The sequence below is a fragment of the Galeopterus variegatus genome, unplaced genomic scaffold, assembly GCF_000696425.1.
Source record: "Galeopterus variegatus unplaced genomic scaffold, G_variegatus-3.0.2 Scaffold2504, whole genome shotgun sequence".
In the NCBI taxonomy this organism is placed as follows: Eukaryota; Metazoa; Chordata; class Mammalia; order Dermoptera; family Cynocephalidae; genus Galeopterus; species Galeopterus variegatus.
This window is the reverse complement of record NW_007728615.1, coordinates 185737-206131: the sequence shown is the minus strand read 5'-3', so window position 1 is coordinate 206131 and position 20395 is coordinate 185737. Positions and strand designations below refer to the sequence as shown.

The 20395-nt window shown below is 43.0% G+C and overlaps 2 protein-coding genes across 4 annotated transcripts in view; both read right to left on the bottom strand.

Moving 5' to 3' along the window:
* Window positions 1–6526, bottom strand: part of CASC3 (cancer susceptibility candidate 3) — a 19809-nt gene extending 13283 nt beyond the window's left edge. Inside the window, exons 1-3 of one of the 3 annotated variants that reach the window (XM_008582035.1) lie at window positions 6204–6526; window positions 5802–5829; window positions 5431–5468 (exon numbers count right to left, since the gene is read on the bottom strand). In XM_008582035.1, the coding sequence (XP_008580257.1) occupies window positions 5431–5468; window positions 5802–5829; window positions 6204–6437 (300 nt within the window). In that variant the 5' untranslated portion in view covers window positions 6438–6526. Of the gene's footprint in view, window positions 1–5421; window positions 5469–5801; window positions 5830–6203 lie in introns of all 3 variants that reach the window. The other 2 variants (XM_008582034.1, XM_008582036.1) reach the window with 2 other exon arrangements.
* A 1922-nt stretch (window positions 6527–8448) lies between these two features.
* Window positions 8449–20393, bottom strand: MSL1 (male-specific lethal 1 homolog (Drosophila); the record flags this gene model as incomplete). The annotated part of the gene is made up of 9 exons (XM_008582039.1): window positions 8449–11030; window positions 11426–11498; window positions 11667–11791; window positions 12202–12269; window positions 12907–12971; window positions 13431–13478; window positions 15396–15778; window positions 16824–17047; window positions 19791–20393. Coding segments are annotated over 9 exons (1680 nt in total), but the record flags the coding sequence as incomplete, so codon positions are not given.
* Window positions 20394–20395: the final 2 nt, after the last annotated feature.

Sequence of the window (20395 nt, the reverse complement as noted above, 5' to 3'; positions counted from 1 at the left end):
GATCGCAACCCTCAGTGTTGCCCCCGTACCGGACCGGGGACCGGCAACGGGACCGCAAGCCTCGGTGTTGCTCCCGCGCCTCGCTCAGCCAGTGAGCGGGAACCGGTCTGTATATGGGATCCGAACCCTCGGACGGGAGCGCAGCCGCGCTTCCCAAGCGGTGCACTATCCAGTGCGCCACTGGGCCGGCCCCATAGTACAATTTTTATTTGTCAATTTTTACCTCAATAAAGCTGCGGGTGTGGATAGAAACAATCCAAATGCCCATCAATGGATGAATAAACAAAATGTGCTATATCCATACAATGGAATATTATTTAGCCATAGAAGTACCGATATAAGCTATAATTTAATGAAAACTTTGAAAACATTATGCTAAGTGAACGAAGCCAGCCACAATCGACCACATATTATATGATTCCATTCATATGAAAGGCCAGAATAGGAAAATCTATAGACAGAAAATAGATTTGTGGATGCTTAGGACCAGAAAGGAGGGTAGGAGACTGGGGAGTTGATAGCTAAAGAGTACAGGGTTTCTTTTTAAGGTGATAAAAATGCTCTGAAACTGACAGTGGTAACGGTTGCAATAATCTGTGAATATACTAAAAACCATCAAATTATGCACTTCAAATGGATAAATTGTATGTGAACTGTATCTCAACAAAGCCATTTTTTAAAAAAAATGCCTTTTATTTCTGTTATTACTCCATTGTTCCTTTCCCTGCCCATCTCCAACTTCTTAAGACATCTACTCCCTTCACCCTTCTACCTTCTGCCCATCAATCGGTCCTTTCTCATATTCACTTTCCTCTCTCTTGACTCTATGGCCCATTCATTTCAATCACTACTAGTAACACACTCAATTCCCTTGCTACTTCCACGTGCCTGGGACTGGATCAACTCTCATGTCTGCTTTCTCTAAACCTACAACTGACTACTCCATTGCTGAAAAGGGTTAAACACACACACACCGCTTCACAGATCAATGCCACCTCCAACCTCAACTATTCAAAGCTTTAGTCTCACAATCCCTACCCTGCCCCTCCACTAAACCCACTTCTCAAAGCAGACGTCTTTCCTTCTATTTCACAAAGAAGGGAACACCAGCTTCTTCCTCTGCACGTGCCTTTCCTTCCCATCTTTCTATAATTACAATGGAAGATGGTTCTCGTCTGGTTCCTATTTCTTCTCACATACTCAGTCAAGGACACCAGCATACTTATTATCTATTCCCTCCCTTTTCTTTCCCTTTCTACTCATTCCTTCAATCTTTAACCATACTTGAGATTCTCCCAACTTTAAAAAACCACTCCCAAATCACCTCTTCACCTCAAAGTCTTCCCTCCAGCTACCATATCTTTAGCCTCCCATTCATAGTCAAGTTTCTTTAAAAAGTTTTCTTGGAGGATTCTGGGAAAATGGCACTGTCATAGTTCTTAACGTCTTTTCAAATCTCCACATGGAATGACAGAGCTTCTGGACAACAAAACCAAAACCCTTCAGACAGCATTTACAACAAAACTAGGTTACAAGGTGTGCCCTAAACTCCAAAATGTAAGCGCATAAAAACTAAGCACCCCCAGCCACAGGACCTGCATAGCACTGATGTCATTGCAGGACAAGGCAGAGAGAAGCAAATGGACCTGAGAACAGGTGAACCCTAAAATAATCAATGGAAGGCACAGCAGGCAAAACTGAGAACAGCCACTGGAAACAGGAGGGGTTTCACCATATGAATATAATGGTCCTGTGACAAGAAGGTCTGAAGGGGTGAAACCGACCTGGCTGCCAGGGGTCTCTTCTAGGACAGGGTCCCACACTGAAGAGAAACTGTCAAGAAGAGAATCAAATTGAGGACAGGGAAGCTCCACACAAGTTGGGGAGGGGAACAAAGGTAACAAATCTCAGAAAGCAAGCCACCGTATTTTTTAACACCACAGGAAAACGAAAGAAGAGGGAGCTCTGGGAAATTAGGAAAAGCTACTTTGAACAATGCTTCTTTCTAAAAGATAAAAACTAATTTTACGTAAAAATAAACAGAAACTATAGACGCTAAATCCCATATTAAACTTATTACAAAGAAAAAAATAAGTAGAATAGCATTCCTACAATGAAAACATGCCAGAAAAACATGTGCATATCAAAACTGCAATTTCTATTTCAAAATAGCTAAAAAGACATTGAGAATACTATATAAGGCATGAAATAACATCAGAATTAGAAGGTATGAGAAATAATTAGAAATTATATACTAGATATCACCACTTCAAAGTCCCACAGATTCTGCAATCTCAAAACATCCAAAACCTAACCCACCACCGTCCTTCCAGAAATCTCCTCCTGTGGTCCCTTTCTGAGTGAATAACACCATTCATCAAACTGGGCATCCCTTTGACTCCTTATTTTTAAAATTTTTTATTTTTTTGGTGACTGGCCAGTAAGGGTATCTGAACCCTTGACCTTGGTGTGACAACACTACACTCTAACCAACTAAACTAACCGGCCAGCCCATTCCTTCTTAATTCAGGCTCCACATTCAATGAAGGTGAATGAAGGTGTTCCATTAGTACCATCAAAATTTCTTTTAAATCTGTCCATGTCTTTCTAGTCCCACTGGCACGTCCCTTCTTTAGGGTACGATCATCATGTTCCTTGGACTATCCTAACAACCTCTTAACAACTGTCCTGCCTTTAGTCTTGCCTTGCCCACAACTCATCCTCCACACTTAAAGCCTTCAGTGGCATTTCTTTCCTTGCCTCTAAGATAACATTCAAACTCCTTTACATACACAACAGTGAGCCACTATCAACTCCCCATCCCCAAACCTCACTGGACACTCCATACTGCCTGGCAGTGTTCCCAATGTTTCCATCCTCTAGTGACTACAGCAAATACTCCCCATCCCCAAACCTCTTGCAACTTTCGTTTTGTCCACTTCTATTTTCACTGCCACCACTCTACTCCATGCCACTCGCTTTGGCCTGGATTTCCACAACAGCTTTCCTAACTGACTAGCATTTCTGTCTCCAGTTTTGCTCACCTCAGATCAATGTTCCCATTACAAACAAAATAACTAATTCTCAAATGTTACTGTGCACAAGTATCAAGTTGGGATTTTGTTAACATATAAATGTCTGAGTTCCCCCTTCGGCCCTCCCAAGATTGTTTCAGTACAGACTGACCAACTGGATTTCCTGATGCATGTGTTCTCTGGATGTGACAAACACTGCTTTAAAATTTAAGACTAATCATATTGTTTAAAACGCTTTTAGAGGTTGGCCCGTGGCTCACTCTGGAGAGTGTGGTGCTGATTAACACCAAGGCCATGGGTTCGAATCCCATATAGGGATGGCCGGTTAGCTTACTGGTCATCTTTTAAAAAATAAATTAATTAATTAAAAAAATAAATAAATAAAACACTTTTATAGTTTTTCACTTCCTTAGAATAAAATTCAAATACTTTTTGGGCTGGCCAGTTAGCTGAGTTGGTTAGAGCACAGCCTTATAAACAAAGGTCACAGGGGCCTGCCTGGTGGCGCACTGCTACAATGCGCCACTTGGGAGCGCGGCGGCACTCCCACCGAGGGTTCGGATCCCACATATAGACCGGTTCCCACTCACTGGCTGAGCGAGGTGCGGGCGCAACACCGAGGGTTGCGATCCCGTTGCCGGTCCCGGTCCGGTACGGGCACGACACTGAGGGTTGCGATCCGTTGCCGGACACGAAAAAAGACCAAAAAAAAATAAATAAATAAAAATAAAAAAATAACAAAGGTCACAGATTCAGATTCCCGTACTGGCCAGCTGCCCCCAAAAACCAAACCCCCCCCCCCAAAAACCCCAAATACTTTTTAACCTGGCTTATGAGGTATTTTAAGATTTGGACTCAACTACTTCTCTTCTTACCTCCCTTTCTTGCCTTCCTATGTTCTATTCACACTAAACATGTCATATTCTCCAACTCCCAAAGCAATCCATCCTTTCTAGACCTTCTTTCCAATGTTCCCTCTGCTTAGAAATTTCTCAGCATGGCTAACTCCTACTCATCCTTCATGTTTCTATTTGAACATCCCATTCTGTTTCCAAACACCCTAAACCCAGTTAGATGCCCCTGCTGTATGTTCCAAAAATCATGGCACTTACCAAACATTATTGTAATTACTTGTTTAACTGCTTGCCCCTCTGACCCAAGAGTGTAAACTCCACAAGAACCAGGTCTGTCTTTTACCCAGTGCCTACTATAGCTCCTGGCACAGAATAGGTACTTTAGAAAGAGAAGAAACAAGCCCCTTCATGATCTGGCCTCTGCTCACCAATTTGCCTTTATTTCTGGTACCCATCCTATCCCAACAATGCTTCAGTCACACTAAACTACTTTCAAGTTCCCCAAATCTCCATCTTTTCTCTTGTCTCTGGGCTTTCTTGACTGTTCCCTCTGCCTAGAACACGTTTTACCTAACTAACTCTAATGTATTCTTTCCTGACTGCCTAAGATGGATTCAGTGCCCAACCATAACAGCTTACTTCACCTTATTCCAGCGAGTCATAAGATTGCCCTAATGACTGTCTGATTTCCTTACTAAATTTTCTTTTAGACTTTTGGGGGGGTATGAGGGGCTGGCTAGTTTGTGGATCTGAACCTGTGACCTTGGTATTACAAGGCTGTGCTCTAACCAAATGAGCTAACCGGCCAGCAAGTCACTAAATTTTAAGATCTCTAAAGATACGAAGTTTATTATAATGTTCACTGTTGTACCTCCAAGGCCTTAACAGAATCGAAGATGCAGCGAAAGTTCTATAAAATTTATAGAACGAATCTTTGATCCACGAAACAATTCACCCTGTATACAATCCCATCAGCAAAATCTAGAACTCAGGACTTCATTCAATAACCCAGGAAACAACCAACCATTCTAATGGCATCTCTAGTACTTTATCCAATCAAAACAAGTAAGCTCACAAAAGTTTACTTTCACCTAAAGACAGACAGAATGCCCATCTGAAAATGAGGGATGCGTTTGGCACAAACCACTCAGAATCTTGCCCTTTTGAAGTCTTCAGATACATTTGGAAAAACACATTCAACTGGCTGGCTTCTCAACCTAGACAGCATAAAACGAACTGTCAAGCACCTTGTGGAGGACTTGAGGGTGTTCTCATTCTCTTATTTACAACCTTATTTTCTTTAGATAGAGAGAGAAGCCAACTATCAACAGTGTAACACCTGTGGCTTGAGGAGGCTTGCCTCAAGTTTCCCTCACTCTAACTGACAAGACTTTTCTGTATCCGTTTTTCAGAAACATAAATAAATAAAGCACAAGAGAAGAAACAAGTAGGTCATGGTACTTCTGCACCAGAGGTTTATAAGTGTTTTTCAAATGCATTTTCTGACCTACACCACAGGAAAAAGAACCTACCACACTCACTTCTGAGTCTTCTGCACTTTCATAATCCGACAAAACGGCTGAAAGAAAACAGAAATATGTGTATATCTTAAAAAGCAACAAAAACTATTATAATTACATTTCCTGACTGCTTATTGTGGGTCAGACTAAGATTCTCATTTAATTTTAATATTCTATGTGGTAGATAAAATTATAGTCTCCATTTACAGATCGGAAAACAGGCTCGGAGATGTGACCTGCTCAAGACCATTTTGCTAAAGCCTAGGCTCTTAACCACTATGCTACAAAAAGCCACTTCGTAGTCCTAAGTGCATAACGTCAACTTTTGGAAATTGGTGACCTGAGTTTATGTGCAAAAATCTCGTTATGATGAGGTAAAAAATGCTACTCACCATCGCCCTCAATGCCATCTTCACTCTCCTGAAGGAAAGCAGAAGACATGGATTAGTTCTGTGATTTTCAGGGGTGGGGAGCACAATAAAGAAACGAGGATGGAGAGCTGAAGACTCAACACAAAATGGTAGACTAGGAAGATGGGGAAAGTGGCATTCAAGGGAGGTCCGGTATCTTTGCTTCCAGCCCCAACTTCTGAATAAACATCCGCTTTCCTTCCGCAGCGGCTCTGCCCTCCCAGAAACCCCCAACCCCGCCTCTTCCCTTGGGGCTCCGGATGCAAGCCCACGCTGGGATAACTCTCCTCTCCTCTCCTCTCTAAAAACATACGCCCCAGCTCCTGACATCCCCGCCAGCCTCCCATCACCGTCCACACCCCGCCCCGGCCTGCGCGCACTCACACACTCCGACTCCTCGGCGCTCTTCGCTCCCCCGCTGTCCAGCCGCCGCAGATGAAGGGCCCCGGCTCGGCCTCCGCGCGGTGAAGGCAGAGAACCGCCGCTCCCGCCGCCTCCAGCGCTACCGCTGCAGCTCCCGCCACCCCGCGCCGGGGAGCCACAGCTGTCTGAGGCCGAAGCACCAGATTCTTCGTCCTCGGTGTCCTGCGAAGCGCGCTGCCGCCGCCGGTCCGCCATCTTACGGAAAACGGCCCCCGCCGGCCAGCTACTTACGCACCGCGCCCGTCGCAGAGGCTGCTGGGAGACTCAAGAACCAGTCCCGGCGTGCTTCGCGCGGCGTCTGTCCGCCCCGCTTTTCAGGGGCCCGGGCTCGGGGCGGGGCTGAGCCCTGCGGCACGTATGCCGGCGAGTGGGTTTACGTATGTCGGTGACGTGAGGGGGGCGTGGCGCGGCGCCCGGCTTCCCTTGGGCAGGCCCCGGGGGAAGGGAGCTGGACTCCGGCAGTCTCCCCGGGTGCCTTGTCCGGCCATCTTGGGCTTTCCAAGTGGAAGGCGTCGACCTGTCACCCTTTTACTGCAGCATTAGGGTGTTTCATGGTTTTCTATTTGCATTTCTCGTTTCTGCCTACGTTTGGGGCAGATAATTTTACTGTATTCGTTTGCTTGGTAAAATCACAAATGAAGGTAAACGTCTAAAAGCCGTAGTGTTGCGTCAGATTTGCCACACCAGCTCAGTTTAAGCTACAGAGTAAAGGAGAAACCAGCTGTCTGCAGTGAAGCCGGAGAGAGGACTTAACGTTTCAGCGTTTTGCCTGTGTCCTCGTTTCCTTTTCCCTTTTCACGTGTCTTCCCACCCAGCCATCCCCTCTCCCCAAAGTACAGGCTGCTATGATGCTAGTCTTACCAAGATTTCAGAACCGATTTGAAAAGAGGTGATTAGTGGAAATCGGTGTTGGTTCAAAATCCTGACTTATTTCCTTCTTGTTAGGGTTACCAAACTGAAATACTTTGATTTTGGCAAGGCATTTGTCAGCAATGAAAAAGATCAGTATATTTTCTTTGGACCATAAGGATATAGGAGATGCATGAGCTGTTGTTATTAGTGCACCTACAGGAGTGCACATTAATAATACATCAAACAAACAGATAAAGGTCATTGTGGCATAGCACAAGATTGTCCTTAATATTTTTATAAATGATATGGTTAAGGATCCTGATGCTTATCAAATTTATACAGTATGAAACTAGAAGGAATTATAAATGACTTGAGATTGAATCACGACACAAGCAATCTCAACTGGTTAGAAAAATGGCTAAATATGACAATTTGTAAGTCCAGATCCAAAAACCAACTTCCTGAGTTCAAAATGGAGGATGGCTGGCTAGTTAGCTCACTTAGAAGAGTGTGGTGCTGATAACACCAAGGTCAAGAGTTTGGATCTCTGTACCAGCCAGCCGCCAAAAACAACTACAAAATGGAGGATGTATGATTTAATACGTATTTTTAAAAAGGCCTGGATGAGCTTATCGATCACAAGCTAAATTAGTGAAAATAAGGCTGCCAAGCTTAGTGTCTAAATAAGGAAATTAATGTCTGCCACTTTGTCCTTCAGTTGTTTGGTCTGTGTCCAGTTTTTACGTGGATGTACGTAAATTTTTAACTCATCCAGAGGAAACTGAAAATTCAGAATCCTTTCTTTTGAGGAACAATTGTACAATATCTGAACGTTTAGCATGAAGGAAAGACTTGAGATAGCCACAGCAATCTTTAACTATTAGAGGGACTATGAGGAAAAGGAGGGATAGAATTTTTTTCATCACCCTGGAAAGCAAAGCAAGAGCAAATGGATTCAAGTTACAAGAAGTAAGATTTTGTCAATGAGGAAGAATTTTCAAACATTTAGGGAAAAAAATGTATGGGGAGAAAAAGTGTTGAAGCAGAAACTGGATTTCACTTGTCTAGAATGTTGTCCAGGGGAGATCATCTATCAGGGGTCAGACTAGATGACCTATTAGGTCTTTTTAACTCGGAGATTTTATAAACTTAGTTATCAGGCACCAAGTAGCCTACAATCTCTTGTGTTTTTAAAGTTGCCAATTACATGTAAAGAAACACACTGGAAAAAGAGGAATGAAATATACATTGTACTTATACATAAATGGAAGTGAGTATCTTATGTAAAGGGAGAAAGAATGTGTTATTCTTTTTTATTGTGAAAATAAATTTCTTTTTCCAAACTTTAAAAATATACAAGCAAAACTGTTTAATGCTTCCCAATAAATCTAATAAATTGAAGAAGTTCAAAAATTAACAGCCACAATAGTTTATTTACAATTGAACTCTTTATAAGATATTTACAAGACAACCAATTTTACACATCAGAAATGGTATCAAAAGTATGAATTACAACACAGACAACAATATGAAATGGGTATAAACAAAGCTGAAGTCGACAGACAAGCAATTTCTCTTTTTAATTTATTAACACTAGCTTAAACTTTGTTAAAGAAAGAAACAAAGAACTATGTTTTAGGAGAATTGCAGGGCCTTCAGTCAAAGATTGAATTCCACAGTGTTGTATCCCATGTAGGGAAAAATAAGACTATTTTCCCCCCATGCTCTAACACACTGTAATTTTCAGTCTTTAAACTTAGCTAATCTACTCTCCAGCCTCCTCAACAAACCTCAACATATCCAAATCAAAGGAAAATTGAACTAGAAGAGGGGACAATAAAACAAGAGGTTCTCAGGGAGAGGGAGAACCAAGGAAATAGAATTCACTTAAGTCTGGCCAAATAGCACCTCGTAGATTCCTCTCGGTCTAGCTCACAAGAATCTGGGGAGTCCCCTGACTAGGACACAAACATAAAGGTTAAATTTGTTAACCCATATTCAAAATTGGGAACCCAACAAATGCTAAAATCAAGAAGATACTGAGAGAGATCAAGGAACAAAATAAAGAGACACCAACTGGGGTCTTTTCTTTTTGGGCACATTATGAAGGAACATAACATAGGTCAGAGTAGGAAAGCTAAACAGCTTGCCACACTAAAATAATAAAGAACAAAGAAAATCTGGCCCAGTTTTTCTAGAAATCTCCTTCTTTTCCTTAAAGTGTGAGATGAGAGCCCCTAGTGGAATAAGTCCTACTTCTCTCTACGTCCTTGCTGCCATGAAGTTTACAGCAGGTTTTCTTATAGAGAGCCCACTCTCCTAAGCAGATGGAGTTACAAATGAAAACCCATAGCCACACACACACAAAAAAGGAGAAAGAAGAGCAGCAAGATCATCCAAGAATACTACACGTGCTGCCGGAATAATTCCTTTAAAAGTCAAACCCAGGGAGCACAGATCAACATCTCACAAAAAGCTTTAGCAGTGGGAGGCCCCTGAGGAATTTTTCTTTCTCTTCCCACAATGGTATCCTATTCTCTCTCATGCTCCACTGATGGGCCGGCCACACACCCTACATACCTTGGCTTCTCCTCTAAAAGTGCTAGTAATCTGGGGACATATTCTCTTCAAGGGTAAAAACCCCTACCTTCTAGGAGATTAGACCCCTACTTGTTTTCACACAATAGTCCTGAAGACTAAAGAAAGGCAATTCCTATATATTTAAGACCAGAGGTCTTGGCTCTATTTTCCTTCCAGATAGTTAAAAGAGATCTTACACTGAGACCAAAGTGGCCTGGGAGTGCTGTCCTGAATTTTTTTTTTTTAACGAAACAGGGGAGAACCAAGATGGTACACATACAAATCTATCTTTACAAAGTGAATGGAGAAGCTCATTAGGTACATCTGTTTGTTTCAAGATGTAGACATTTGCCAGCCAAAGGAAGTACATATTTCCACCCCCTCCCTCCACCCTCCCTAAATATCTACCCCACCACCAAGAGCTCAGCTAAAAAGATAAAGCCCAACTAAGGAATACTTGAGAAGTGATGTGACACAAGGACATCTATATAGGTTCTGGCATGCCATCCCCGAATGCCAACTCCTTTGTTTAGAGCTGTAACTTGTCCAAAACTAACCATCCCCATTCTCTTTTCCCAAGGTTTTACTTTTTGAGGGGTAGGGGAAGAAATTCAATTACCCATTAACTAGGAAAATTACAGTCAAACATCCTTTCCCACGTGGCTATATCACAGAATAGTTTTAAGAGAACTATCTTTTCAGACATTAACTACCAACTCTCCAATCTCTTTTCCACTCTGTGAAGATGACTTGCTTCATCACTTCACTTGTTATTCCTCATCTGGTCCCAAAGCTCGTGGTGAGGTTTTTTGTTTATTTTAGGGTAAATTCCACTACCCAAACTATAAGGAGGGTATACCAAGGCAAGAAGAGTGCCTTGCAGGCACAGCTCTAAGGGCAGGGGTTGCTTCATATTCACATGTCTAAAAGAAAAGAGAGCCCTTTTAACCCTTTACCATAGGCAAATTTATGGAAGCAGACCCCTAAAACATCCAAATCTGCCATCCCATAGATTTAGCTTGAGAGCTCATTTCCCCAAAAAGGGAAAAGAAATGCCAATCATCCTCCACAATTTACAATTAGCCCAATGAAAGAGTTTTTGTGAAATCAGAGCAATGAAAACAAAACCAAAATCAGGGGAGTATGGAAGGGCATCAGCGAATGATAACATACATGAGGACATAGGTCACATACACAGGTCTCTGCCACTCTCTGGGAATGGCATGCTACAACTATCTGAAGACAGAGGGTTTTTGCCAGCACAGCTATTTCCTACATGTCCGGTGAGGTGTTTGCTTCTTCTGGATCTCCAACCTGCATCGGCTACGCTCATCCAACCAGGGCAGCTCAAAATTCCTGGCAAAAAAGGATGCGGAAATCAACTTGCAAGACTAGAGGGGATTCAGTGTGGACATGATAGCAATCCAAAAAAGTCACTATGTCCCTCATCACTCCTAGCCCTGACTCCAAAGTTCCAAGTTTGGAATGTCTTTCTTGCCTCAAAGCCAGAGCAATAGTGTACCATTAAAATGATGGAATAACCTATTTCTAACTCAAAAAGCAATCCTCCTAATTCCTGTCTTGGGAATCTTATCACTGCAAAAGCTAGTTGCCCAGGTAGCCTCACTTCTGTCAAAGAACCATGGCTATGCCTAAGCCACCTGGTCCCACCTTATATCTAGGCTTCCATGAAATCTGAAATGGAGGTGCAGGCTACCTGAGAGGGGAGGAAAAAAAAACTTTATACTTACTGTGGAGTTAATTTTGGTAATGGTCGTCCAAATGCTACAACAGGCAAGAAGGGGGTAATCATCAAACTTTCGACTATGGAAGAAAGTCAAATGGGACCTCGTTAGTGACAGAGATGGGAAGTGTCTAGCAACTATAACTGCTCCAAAATACAGTTCATTCATTCGGAGCAAGTTGTATCCTGGAGCCTGGCACCCTTTTTCTTCTTCGAAAAACCTACTCTTTTAGATAGACAAAACTTACCATCATCTGGCTCAGGGAAAAATGAGGTAACCTCAGGCTCAGATTCCTGAATTCCTTTCTTTTTATACATTCTGAGCTGCAGTCGCTGTAAAATTCTTTGTTCCCTGATCCTCTGAATATCCCATCTGGGAAAAACAAACCAAACAACACAAACAAACCCAACATTACTGCTTACCCAAAACATGTTCTGTAAAAGCAAATCACACAATCCAGACACTAGGAAGATCTTTGCTGACTCTTCTAGGTGGGGTAAAGAGAACTAACTGCCTGGTTAGGGGAAGAGATGTTTAGGTCTAGCAGTCCAGATCATGTGTTGGTGTTCCACAGAGAGTGGAACTAAGAAATGGAATACATGAAAAAAAAGAGGCCAAATATGTTTACCTACAACAATTACCACATCCAACTAAGATACTCAACCAGTTGGGAAGCCAGTAATGTAAAAATGTTAAGAGGTCCAGGACTCTCCACAACATGGAAGAGGGAGGTCAGGGTCCTAAGGCTTGGTTGCTCCCAGGATGAACATCTCTGGCCTCACCTTTTCCTTCTCTTCTCATCCAGCTCCAGTTTTGCATGCCGCTTTGAAAACACACTGTCATCCAGGTTCTGTGTAAAGAATAGCAGCTGATAAGCTATTTATCACCATGTTACACATGTATATGAATTTCCAGCTTCTAGGAATATAAAATTTTTCAACTTTAGTGTTTACCTGAGCCTAAGTCTATGAATATCATGTGAACCTCCTGGCAAAAGAATCACCAAAACACACTCCTTTCCCCACCCCATCCTCTTAGAATCCCCAGATTTCAAAATCATTTCTATAGCTCTCCAAGGTAAAAGTCACATCGAACTGAAACAATCCCTGAGACTGCCTTAAACCCTCCCCACCTCTATACTTTGTAAGAATCTGAGCTTAAAATAAATATCCAATTTTTAAGAGTCAAATAAGCTTGAAATATATAATTTTGTTGCTGAGTGATATATAACTTTTCTACTTATCATGAAATCTACCTTCATTTAGAACACTACCTTAGCTATTTATTCTTGAATAAATTACATAACCACCACTCTAGACCTCAGTTTTCTCATCTATAAAATGAAGGAGTTGAACTAGATAATCTCTCAAATTCCCTTCTGGCCTTAAAGTTCTATTTAACCCATCCATAGTACTATGACATATTCAAGCTACACTCCCATGTTCTATTTGGTCTCTTACTTACACCGACAGTTCGTAGTTACCTACCTCCAAAAGCTCTGAAGGATTTGGGTCCCTTAGAGGCTCTACTGAGTGGTCCCTCCAAGAAGGAACTGAAAAAAAAAAAGAAAAAGAAAAAGAAAGGGAGGAGGGGTGGAACCACCCTTAAATCTAAAGTTGTACAACCCTTCAACTATACATTAGAACAAGAGGTCTCTCCCCAGATAAGACAGTTACCAAGTGATAGGAATCTATTCTATAGCCTCGCCTGAAGCCATAGTCAATATCCTCCCTATGGTATAAAAGAACCTAAAATGCCATTGTGATCTGCCAAACTCGGTATCACAAAAAACACTAAGCCAATACCTGACAATTCATATAATGGATACTATTGCAGTTCCTGAAAAACAACTGAAATTTGTCATCAGTTTCAAGTCTGTTCAGTATAATCAATCATACACCAAGGAATCTCACTCCCACATCCAATAGATGGGGAATACAGCACCCAACCATCCACCATCCCACCAACCCCCCACCCCAGGCCCAGCCAGCACAATTCCTATTCTACTCACCAGCCAAGACTGAAGTTTCTCCTGCAACACTTGATGGCATCAGACATCCTAAATAATGCAGGAAAGAAGAACCATCTCAGTGTAAAAAGAAAAAAAGCCCATACCCAAAATGGAGGAAAGGATCATCACTGAAGTTCTCACTAGGAAGCCATTTTGTTTTTTGAGTTGTTCTTTTGAGAATTTCTCTCTGGGGGAGGGGAAGAGGGAACAGCAGACAAAAGAAAAGAAAATAAGCCCACCACTTTTTTTATTTTACACTGAGACGACTTCTTTTCTTCATTATTTAGGGTGGTTTCCCTGCAACAGTTGATGGCCAAGGATATCAAACCTTAAACTCAGAACATGGCAGGTGAGTAAAAGTTGACCCTATTTTTCAAATAAAAAATCAGCGTTCTCAAAACTTACATATGTAGTCTTCTTAAACAGCTCCCTCCTCCCTCCAAACAAACTACCTTGCTGGTCCAGCCTGAACAACATGCACAAAGACTTTGGCTTCCTTAGAACAAGCCATTGAGACTTCCTCTTGAGATAGGGGCATCAAGAATAAAGATTCACACATTTATTCACAACTCATGCTCCTCAAGGGGCTGGAATCTCCCCAGTCAGACTCCTTCATACTGCTATGCCCACAATCTCAGAGGTGTTTGGACTTTTCTGTACTAGGGCAGATAGGGTTTTCAAAAACAGCCAGTCACACAGAACATCTCTGGACCAAGCCATTTCCCAATCCCAGATGGGAAGTTGCTTCATGGTTTCTCTTAAGTTGTTATGCAGCATTGCCATGGCAGCAAAAAAGTTAACCATTAAGGATGAACCTGTTCCACTGACTGAACCAACAAAAAAATTCTGAACTAGATCAGGAGCCTAGTCTATCTCATGTACTCAAGTGTGAGGCCTAATGAATGTTAGATAATTAAGAAGAGTAATCTATCTTTCCCACTTAATTTTGTCACCAGAACAGCCAAACAAAGCCCGGAGAATACTCTTGTCTTATTGGAATAGATTTCCATCCCCATCCCTGCTAGGGCAAGACACAGTGGTAGAAACTCAGGGGTGCAGCTCTATCCAAGAAGGCCTCCCCCACCATTACCCCAGAGCACCCACAGTGACTGTCATAGACTATTATTACATGATTGAAGGCACATTCCATTACTGGTTGATGTAGGAGATGGGGGAGCATCTCTGTGTGGAAGCCATAAAGAAAAAAAAAAAAAAAGGAATGAAGACCAAGGTCCCACACCCCACACCCTCCCCAAGAAGCTCAGATATCCCAAGATAGTCCTTATTGTTTGAAAAATAGTTTGTAGACCATTTTATTTAAATATATGAACAACGAATGGGCTACTGCAATCCAAGTAAACTCTTCACATTTTAGAACCTTTGTGAAGTATAGTAAGATAAAATAAGACTGTTGGTCTTTGGCAAATTTCTCCTGCCCCCCAGCCCGGGACATAGAGATACAGATAAATGTTTATATAGTTAAAGAGTGGAGGCCCAGGTGAAATTCCCCACCCCAAGGTGGCTCGCCAATCCAAAAATTACCATTGGCCCCTGAGAACACCCAAAAACCGCCCTCCCAGGTTTCACACAATATCAATTGCAGGAACAGTCGTGTATGGCAAAGTATAAGTTCTATGCATTTCACAGCACAGAAAACCCTTCTTTCAGAGGGCATGCAAGTTGCTGGAGATTACACCCCCAAGTCTGGTGCTCTTGTGATGAGCAACTTACTGGCAAACACATCTCCCAGTGTTGTAAGCAGGCAAATACATTGAGCACATTTTGCTGTAATTCCATCTATTTGCAATGCCTGCACAGTGTCTGTCTCTGGCTGTTAACTTACTCATTCTTGACAGAACTCTGCTTTATCGATTGCACTTTTTAAAAAATGCCAAAGGCATTTTCACACTTGTTAGCTTGACCGCCACCACTAGGGTATAAGAGCAAGTGTTCTCTATGCCTTACTTGCTACAGTCTCCTCCTTCTTTGGAGAGGATTCCCGTAATGGTAACGGTGATGGGGGAGGCTGGTGCCAACGACACAAATACATTTCTGTGGTGGAAAGGTACGGCAAATCTTCTATCTCACTTGAGAAGGCTTTCTCCTTGGGATGGGCGCTGGGTCCCTTTTGGGGAGTCGAGAGTCTTGGTGGGGTGTCCACTGAAGAGCGGGGCTTTTCTGGGGTTTCTTGGCTCCTCAATTCACGTTTACAAGCAGTTTCAGATAAGGAACCGCAGGGTTCCTCTTTAATGGGAGAGTGCTTAGGAGTTTTTGTTTTGACTTTTGAAAATTCAGGAGCCAGCTTTTTAACAGGAGTCTTTCTTTCTGTACTTCCAAATGGGGATTTCCTATTAGATAGGGAAAAAAAAATGTTATAAAATGTATTGACTCTTGAATAAAATCTGATTTGAATACATTTTAGGGCAAGAGAGCTAGTTTGTTCTCTTGCCTCCAAATGACCAGTATTCAGGTACCTAAATATCTGATGCTCACTTGGCAGTCATAAGCAGGAACAGTTCCTTAATGCTTAACAGCATGTATAATAGGCCCTTAGCAAATGTTTATTTAAAAAGTGAGTTTTCATGCTTAAGAATCTCTAAAAGTATCTTATTGCTTACTAGATTTAAAAAGGTTCCTGTTTTATTCAAGATCCAACATTAGATGCCACTACTTTATGCCACCTATTTCATTCCTGCCACCCAGAGACCAGTCTTTTTTCCCCAACCCTGTATCATGTTAAGTAGAATCGCTATTTCCTTTTTCTTTCTCTCACTTCTCTCCCTCCCCCTTATCTCCCACCCTTCCAAATCCTGAGACTGCCATCCACTTTTCTCTTTACCAACCTAAGTCCTATATATCTTTCTTTTTCAAGATCCGTCTCCTCCTTAAAGTTTCATAATTCTTACTCAGAATAATCTGTAATATCTCTGAATCTTACAAAACTTAGTTTATGTTAGTATTTACATCTGACTATTTTATTGCATTTGAATTCTGAATTTTCAAAATTTATGCCCATCCTCATAATTTGACTAATTTGAGTCCAAAGAAATTACTTTTTTTAAATGTCTAACAGTACCTAAAACAATGAAGGAGTTTAACACTTCCTAACTTCAGGTGAAATGCTATAGTTTTAATCCAGCTGTCATATTTGTTGCCCATTCTCTTTATGATGTACTCCGCATTCTGTAATTACTACTCTGACCAAAATGTTCCTAACAAACTTTTATAGCCTCCACAAGAATGTTTCAAGATAGTTTCTCAGCATTAGAAGACTTCATAATTCAGGCTATGGGTGCTATAAAGCCAATTCATAAATCCCAATTCCCTACTCTCAGTCACTGGTAACAAGTGTCCTCATCATGTCCAGGCAGTGTAACAAAACTATCAGCACACCTTTTATGTCCCTTTCCACTCCGCCCACATGAGAAAGGCTTGGGAGGCAGAGTCTGGGATGTCTCGGAAAGCTCCGGCTGGCACTCCAGTTTAATTTTCTCAGATAGCTCTGTTTCCTCTCTCTCTTCAGTTTCATAGCCCTGAAACAGCTTGTGCCTTTCTTTCTCGTTATCCTTCTTCACCAGCTGCATCCGCCTTTCCATACGTTCAATTCGAGCAAGGAGCTAAAAGAGAGAGTAGCAAAATATAGACTTAACACAAAAAATTAAACACAGGTTCTTAGCCCCATTTAGGAATCAGTATAGTCTTCTGCCTCTTTCTGTGGACCACATCAATTCAATTTTTAGGCAGACGGTAATCTGAATAGTTTTCCTTAAACACACAGAGAAGATAAGGTACACTTTAATTTTAGGGGCTAACCTAGATGGGAAGAGGCATGAGGGAATTTGTAGTTCATTCTTCTGAAACAAGATCTTCTCCACTGGGAGGGGCTACAGCATGCCTTTTAATGGCATCATCTCTGCTACTGCTAACCATGTGGCTTCAAGTCAGTTTGGGAGCTTCCAAAATCAACCTTATATGTGTTCTTTTAAGAGGGCTTAAGGTTGTTCAAATCCTATCCTCCCTACTTTCACCTTCAAAACTCTATATACAATGCCAAAGTCCAAACAGTACATTGAGAAGGAATTAAGAGCTCATACAGTGCCACTAGGGATGGCCGTGTTATTTGAAAGGGATGGGGGGGGGGGACTTCTAAAACAATGAAAGCTACATTTGAAATCAGTAACCATAAATCCCAACAATAATGACATATACATATTGTTTTGCATTTAAGATAACCGAAAAAGGGCCGGCCTGTGGCTCACTCGGGAGAGTGCGGTGCTGATAACACCAAGGCCACGGGTTCGGATATTTTGGAAGCTCCCAAACTGACTTGAAGCCACTTTAAGATAACCGAAAAAGGGCCGGCCTGTGGCTCACTCGGGAGAGTGCGGTGCTGATAACACCAAGGCCACGGGTTCGGATTTCGGATCCCATATAGGGATGGCCGGTTTGCTCACTGGGTGAGCGTGGTGCTGACAACACCAAGTCAAGGGTTAAGATCCCCTTACCCGTCATCTTTAAAAAAAAAAAAAAAAAAAAAAAGATAACCGAAAAAAATATACTTATTTATCTAAATATTGATTAAAACCAAAGTCCTTTAATTCTAATTAAAAGCGAAGACGACATAATCGAACAGAAAATTGAAGTCTATTGTCATTGAAAACTTCACATTTAGTTTTGAGAAAAGGTGCCAACTGTGCTACTTACACCCTACTACAAGAATTGTATCTGGATTAGACAGTGATATTAATGCTGCCTTCATTACATCCATTGCACAGATTTCATTCAAGGCCAAACAACAACTGGAATAAGAAAAACAAGCTTAAGTAATGCTAAGACTGCAATACACAACAGAAGCAGTGAATACCAAGTTCAGAATGACACTCTATCCCTAACTCACCCCACTTTTCTTGCCTAGTAAAGCCTGCAAAGGGGCCATTACCTCAGGAACTGAGCAGAAACCTCCACAATCAGCAGAGAGCACCCCCTGTCAGCCATACTCTCATTTCATCTCCTTATATCTGTTTTGATTCATAGCCTTAGCATTACTTAACCACAGTTTGAGGGTGACACTTCCTTGATTTCTTCTCCTTCACTGGTCCTTCTCTTCCCACCCACCCTCTATGTAAGAATATGATGTGTTGTAATTACAGTACCATCACACCCCTAGACTGCAGTACAGTAGCTGAGTAGCGCCACCTCCATGTTGAATAACTTCCACAAATCAATACCATGAGATATTTTAATGAGATCTGCCCCAGCTCCCATTCCACCTTGCAGAATACATTCTCCAATAAAAAAAGCTGCCCAATGCGATTCATTTGGAAAGCAAACAAAATGAATAGCCCTCTGCTCCCTTGCTCAGCCCTTGGCGCACATGACGCCAGAGAGAGAGAGAGAGAGACAGCGAGCGTGCAAGCGCGACTGCTGCAGCTTGAACACAACAATTGTAGAAACCATGTTTATTTTTAGGAAGCTGTAAGGTATGCTAGCACATTAATACCCCACCACTCCAGCTTCCCAGATATCTGAAGGAATATGTTTTAGCCAGAGGTGTCCTTAACTACTGCTGCAGTAAAAACAAGCCTATGTAGTCATGCTCCTCGAAAGTACAAAGAAATAATAAACGACTTCCCTATTACCTTAAGATTCTAAAATAGAAATTGGGGGTGGTTTACTTAATACATTTAATAAGCTTACTTTCCCTCATGCCTTAAAATCTTCCAGCTTCAAATACCATGCTTATACAGGGGATCTGGTCAGTGGGTCATGTTTTATAACTCAGATTTCTATTAAAAACTGTCTGGAATCAAAGGCAGTGATTTCAATATCGTTTAAGAAAACTACAAAAGGATTCCATGTAAACCTCTACCCCTCTGCCCACTAAGAGACTACCCTCCTGTCTAAAGATGCTGCAGCAGTTAGAGCAACAGCCGCTGTGTCCCTCTCCTCCACAATGCATTTCTAACGCAATACGCTCCTTAATTTAACTCCTTCCATAAAGCCACCACATATGCTCCCCACCCTTTCATTTTTAACCCCTCAGAAATCAGTTTTTTTCCCCCACTTTAAACGTCTTTCCCACAACTCTGGGGTTATCATTTTAAATTAACCCTTTGGCACCTGAAGCCTCCCCTCCCCCTCCCCCTCCCTCTGGGAAACTGCCGTTTAACCCTCCCCTCTATCTCAACGTGTCTGTGAGCTCGGCTCTCAAGGACCCAGCACCTAAGATACTCCTTTGCTTGTGGCCAACCTCCTTTACCCCTAATCAAGGGGTACCTTAACCTCCTACAGCCACCCCCTTCCCCTGAGCATGCGCACAACTCGCTCCTCGTCCCGAATGCAGATTAACCCCTCCCGTACCGTGTCTCTCTCAGACTTCAGCTCCTCGATCTCCTTTTCCTTGGCCTGCAACTGCTGCTGCTGCTGTTCGATGAGGTCCAATTGCAGCAGAAGGATCTGTTTGAGGCAGGCTGCCTGACTGGAGGCTCCCGAGCCGCCGCCACCTCCGAGAGGGCTCTTCCTCATACTCTTCCATCTGCCCTCGCTTGCCGCCAGGGTCCCGCCGGTGGTGGTGGGCGCGAGGGGTGGCGGCCCGGGCAGAGGTAGTGGTGGGGGTCCCGCTGGGTCCGAGGCGGTGGCAGCAGGGGAAGCCGCCCCACCCTTGTCCCCAGCCCAGGGCGTAGGCTCTTTGGCCGCCGCCACGAGAGAGCCTGTCTGAATGGGCAGCACCGCCTGATACTTGGGCCGAGGGCTGCAGCCGGCTCCTGCTGCGGCTGGCTCCCCCCCAATGCCGGCTTGTTTGGTGGCCGGGGGCGGACAGGGCAAGGGCACCGAACCGCCCCAACTCTCTTCCTGCTGCCCGGGGGCCGCCCCGGCCGGGAGTACCCCGCCCCGGCCCTTGCCGCCGCAGCCGGCCGGGGAGGGCGCCGGACTCCCGCCCTGTGAGGAGGCCAGCGGGGGCCCCT